This window comes from Lactuca saligna, chromosome 8 (genome assembly GCF_052625555.1).
Source record: "Lactuca saligna cultivar CGN05327 chromosome 8, ASM5262555v1, whole genome shotgun sequence".
In the NCBI taxonomy this organism is placed as follows: Eukaryota; Viridiplantae; Streptophyta; class Magnoliopsida; order Asterales; family Asteraceae; genus Lactuca; species Lactuca saligna.
In genome coordinates this window covers 53,982,483-53,987,820 of record NC_136424.1, presented here as the reverse complement: position 1 = coordinate 53,987,820, position 5,338 = coordinate 53,982,483, and the positions used below count along the sequence as shown (strand labels likewise).

The 5,338-nt window shown below is 35.3% G+C and overlaps 1 protein-coding gene across 1 annotated transcript; it reads left to right on the top strand.

Annotated features, from left to right (window-relative positions):
* Positions 1–274: 274 nt before the first annotated feature.
* Positions 275–3,833, top strand: LOC145009633 (uncharacterized). Its single transcript, XM_078968289.1, has 3 exons — positions 275–2,814; positions 2,892–2,985; positions 3,072–3,833. The coding sequence occupies exons 1-3, from the start codon at positions 275–277 to the stop codon at positions 3,831–3,833; spliced, it is 3,396 nt and encodes a 1,131-aa protein (XP_078824415.1).
* The last annotated feature ends 1,505 nt before the right edge of the window (positions 3,834–5,338 follow it).

Sequence of the window (5,338 nt, the reverse complement as noted above, 5' to 3'; positions counted from 1 at the left end):
TGATTTATGCAAAGGGACCACATAACACAATACACAAACTCCATCACTCTCTGGGACTTCATGTATACATTACAAGACGTAATTAACTCATAATAATAAGTTATATCTCTAGTTATTGAAGAAATTTACATCAAATAAACAAAGGGTAGAATAGTCTTTTTTGCATTCCACAAACCAAAATGTAAATAGATTTTATCTATTTAACATTAATGGTAGTTTTTTATGTTTCTACTTTTTGGTTCCTTTTAGTTCAACTACTTTATACTAAGATAAGATGGACAAGAGTTGGACTAAAATCACGAATAAGGTCGATCCAAAGTTCATGAAGGGGGCAATTGCTTTTGCAGAGATGGCTAAAGGTTACGTTGATAGTGAAGGTCGTACACACTGTCCATGTAAAAGCTGTCTAAATGTAAGAAAGCATGCACCTGATGTAGTTTGTAGTCATATCATACATCATGGCTTTCAACAGTCATATAAAATATGGACATTTCACGGGGAAAGTCGCCAGGAAAATGAAATAAACAACGAACATGATGAAAGTGATAATGAATCAGATGATGGTGTCGATGCTTTACTTGGTGATGCGTTTCATGTGGGAGCTGAAACTAAAGGAGTAGATGAGAACGATGAGGACGAGTCTTATAATCGATCTAGTAATCCAAATGTGGACAAGTTATTCGCTGATATGGAGAAACCTTTATTTCCAGGATGTGATACTTTCTCTGTACTAGGATTTATATTACGATTGATGCACGTGAAGGTAACATGTAAAATGACAAATGTGTCCATGGATATGATACTGAAGTTATTGAGTGAGGCATTTAAGAACACAATAATCCCTAAATCCCACTATGAGGCAAAAAAGTATTTGCGTACTCTTGGACTTGGATACGAATCAATACATGCTTGCAAGAATGATTGTGCATTGTTTTGGAAGGAAAATTCGGAATTACAATTATGTCCTGTTTGTGGTGCTAGTCGTTGGGTAGATGATAAAATGCATCAAAAGAAGATTCCAACCAAAGTCTTGCGTTACTTTCCCATCACAAGTAGACTTAAGCGACTATATGCCTCTAGGTATACTGCAAAGGACATGCAGTGGCACGCTCACAACAAGTCTAAAGAAGATGGAGTTCTTAGGTATCCAGCAGACGGAAAAGCATGGAAGCACTTTGATACAATCTACCCTGATTTTGCCAAAGATCCAAGAAATGTACGCCTAGGTCTTGCGAGCGATGGTTTCAAACCTTTTGGTACAATGAGTACTTCATATAGTATGTGGCCCGTTGTGCTTATATTGTACAATCTGCCTCCTTGGAAGTCTATGATTGATGCTTCATTTATGATGGCTTTGTTGATTCCTGGAAAAGATTCACTGGGAAAGGATATTGATGTATATTTACGTCCACTGGTAGATGAGTTGAAACTTCTATGGGAGAATGGTGTTGAAACATATGATTCTGAATCGGGATGTACATTCAACATGCGTGCAGCACTTATGTGGACAATAAACGATTTTCCTGCATATGGTTACTTGTCTGGATGGAGCACAAGTGGGTACATGGCATGCCCAACATGCAACGAAGATGCTTCTAGTATTCGTATACGAAAGAAAATAGCATATGTAGGTCATAGGCGATTTCTTCCCCCTGATCATCCTTGGAGGAATGCACGAGATTTTAATGGGAAAAAAGAGTTTAGGATTGCACCCAAACATATCAGTGGAGAAGATTGCTTGCGCCAATTAGAAAATGTCCCTTACTTTCCACATGGAAAGAAACAGTCTCACATTGGCCAAAAACGTAGAAGGAGCGAACGCGAGTTAAATTGGTCAAAAAAAAGCATATTCTTTGAACTACCATACTGGTGTAAGTTGTTAATGCGTCATAACATTGATGTCATGCATGTTATAAAAAATGTGGGTGAGAACTTCTTGGGAACCTTATTAAACATAGAAAAGAGGACAAAAGACACTGACCTAGCTCGCCGAGATCTCCAAGATATGAAAATACGCAAGAATCTGCACTTGGTGAAGAAAAATGATCGTTGGATTAAACCGCCCGCTCCAAATGTCTTAACTCCAATAGAAAGGAAACAATTTTGCTCTCTAGTTAAGTCTGTGCGTTTTCCTGATGGATATGCTGCAAACTTGGGTAAAAATGTTATTCTCGAGCAAAATAAGATATATAGGCTTAAATCACATGATTATCATGTCTTCATGTTACGTATACTCCCTATTGCTGTTCGTGGGCTTTTAGATAAGCGTATACGTGATACATTGACCGAGTTGTCTCAATTTTTCAAGATTCTAACTTCAGCCACATTACTTGTGAGAGAGTTGGAAACTTTGCAAGAAGAGATAGTTAAGATTCTTTGCAAGCTTGAACGCATATTTCCTCCCTCATTTTTTACAGTTATGATGCACTTGTGCGTTCATCTACCTCAAGAAGCTATTTTAGGAGGACCTGTACAATCAAGGTGGATGTATCCGGTTGAAAGGTATCTCGGCCATTTAAAGAAATATGTTAGAAACAAAGCAAGACCCGAAGGTTCAATTGCAGAAGGTTATGTTGTTGAAGAAGCTTTGATATTTTGTTCACACTATTTACGTGGTGTTGATTCAAGATTAGATAAGCGAGGTAGACATGACGATGAAACTACAAGTGATGTTCGAGACTATAAATTAGATATTTTCAGATTAAATGGTCGAGGAATTGGGAAGCGAGAAACTGTTAGGCTTTCAAACATTTCAATAAAGAAAGCATTGTGGTTTATGTTAACTAATTGTTCACAAGTTGAACCGTACCTGAAGTAAGTACATTTTCCCTTTCATAGTGAATTCACTTTTTTGTATCTCAAGGTATTTAAAGCTTACTTGCACTTGACAGTGAGCACTTGAATTTCTTGGAAAGACAACATCAAGGAGCCCTAGATTTAAGTGAATTACAACAATCTACATTTCCATCTTGGTTTTCATCACGGGTAATGTTACTATAACATAATTTATATCATTTTCTCATGTCAGAACAATCAACCTACCCTTACTTTTTTTTGGAAATGGTGAACAGATAGGAACAATGTATGAGCAAAATTCATCGGAAATCAACGAAGAGTTATATGCACTATCTCGTGGTCCAGATAATCGAGTTATATCACATAGTGGATACATAGTAAATGGAGTAAAATTTCTTGTTAGGTCACGAGATGATCATAGGAGGACTCAAAATTGTGGAGTCACAGCTGTAGGAATTCACAATGGTGTTGAAGAAGATTATTATGGATATGTTGATGAAGTCCTTGAATTTTCGTTCTTAAAAGGATACCGAGTTATTTTATTTAAATGCATTTGGTTTGATATCGATCGTAAAAGGAAGAACGTGATGTTTGAACCTCATTTCATATCTATAGATACAACCAAAAAATCTTATGATGAAGATCCTTTTGTGTTGGCAAATCAAGCAAAACAAGTTTTCTATATAAACGATCCCACGCGTGACTCAGGCTGGAAAATCATTGAAAGAAGCACACATAGGCATTTATGGGATATTCCGGATAATGAGGATATGTTTGAACATGTAGGAACATCGTCGGACACAACCCCCTTTCAAACATCAGATTGTGAAAATTTCGAGTTTCATGTAGAAGACGGTGAAGAAGAGTTTGTGGAAATTGTTGACGTTGAAGCTTTTGAAGACAATTTAGAGGATTTTATTGATTATGATACTATCCCCAAAGAAATTAGTGAGGAACCTGAAGATTTAGAAGGTTTAGATGATAGCAATGAAACAAATGTAGCCCTATTTGATGATTCAGACGATGAATATGAATAATTGTAATCTTTTTCTACTTTGTTGGTGTGTTTTGTAATTAGTTACATTTTTAAAACTTATTTACTATGATTATGGATATTTGTACTATAGTTCTACTTCATTGGTGTGTTTTTAATCTGTTAATATTTAAAACTTTTAGACGATGAATATAAATAACTGTACTCCTGACTAACTTGTCTATAAATCACATCCTTTGCAGATAAAATGTGGATATTTCTGGTGATGATGACAATTGTTAATCTCGGAGGTACTAAGCGTGTAAGAAAAGAACCTCGACAAATTTCAGTCACGTCATCAGGTGAAGGAAGTGAAGGTGAACTCGATCCAAAATTGTGTATGCTTCGTCGACGTAAACATGCTATGGCATCCATTGATGCAACAGGTAAACCTTATATGTTTTTACTGTTTACTAAAAGTTGAGTTAAAGAAAATTTTAAATGTAATGGATTTCAGATTTCTGTTTTTGACCTGATTTGTGTTTTTAACTTCAAATCTGAAATTTTGGACAATGTACTTTTTACAACCTTATCAACAACTTACACAATGTATGGGTGTTATTCAGTTATGTAATTCTATTTTCTTTTTATTCGGGTTCGGGAAATGTACTTTCTAATTTCTGCAGGAGGAAATGGTCCGAGAAAAAATCCTCAATCAACATCAAATTTGCTTGTTGGTGAAGGAACTGTCTCTAACACAACTGAGCCAGTAGCTTGCCAAAATACGGATTCTTTTCCCAAATCCGGCACTACAGGTAAAGATCATCAAACCATGGATATACACCCATGCTTAACACAATTTAGTGAAGATGGATTACAATATCATTTTCTTTTTTATTTTATAAAAGTCACTGCTATGTCTTCTTTTGCATCATTTTTTTAGTTTTTAAAGATCACCAGACCATGCATATAAACCCATGCTTTCTTATACAAAATAACAATAATTCCACTGTGATTGCCAAAGAAGAAAACCAGAAACAAAACCAAATCCTTTTTTGTTTTATTAATTATCTACTTCAGTTTAGTCTATATCTCTTTGTCTCTATCTATCCTCATAAACATAGAACTGTTACATCCTTTCATGGCATCTGTTGGAATAATCAAAATCTAGGACAGGTTTCACCCAGGGGTATTTTGGGAAAAACCATCGTATTTTTAGTTTTTTTTTTGTTAGATTAGGATTTTTTTTTTGGTTTAGTATGAACGGTAAATGTATCTATGATGTTTTAATTAAGTTTTATTCATATTTTTCTCAACAAAACTTGGAGTACAAGAAAATTTTCCCAGAAAAATTTTCCCCTGTTTTGTTCTTCACCTATTTCGCCTCTGTATCTTGTTTTTATGTCTCTGGCCAACTGTGATTTATGTGTTTCTTTCTTTCTTTCCACTTATGTTTATACATTTACACACTTACGTGACTAAAAAAACAGGAGGGAGTGGTTCTAGAGAAAATACTCAACCAGCTTCATTAGCCACAGATGAAGTCGTTCCAAGTAATAGTAGACAATT

Coding starts and splice junctions, on each gene's coding strand:
- LOC145009633 (XM_078968289.1), top strand. CDS start 275: ATGGACAAGAGTTGGACTAAAATCACGAATAAGGTCGATCCAAAGTTC. Junction 2,815..2,891: donor CAAGTTGAACCGTACCTGAA/GTAAGTACATTT, acceptor TGCACTTGACAG/TGAGCACTTGAATTTCTTGG. Junction 2,986..3,071: donor CATCTTGGTTTTCATCACGG/GTAATGTTACTA, acceptor AATGGTGAACAG/ATAGGAACAATGTATGAGCA.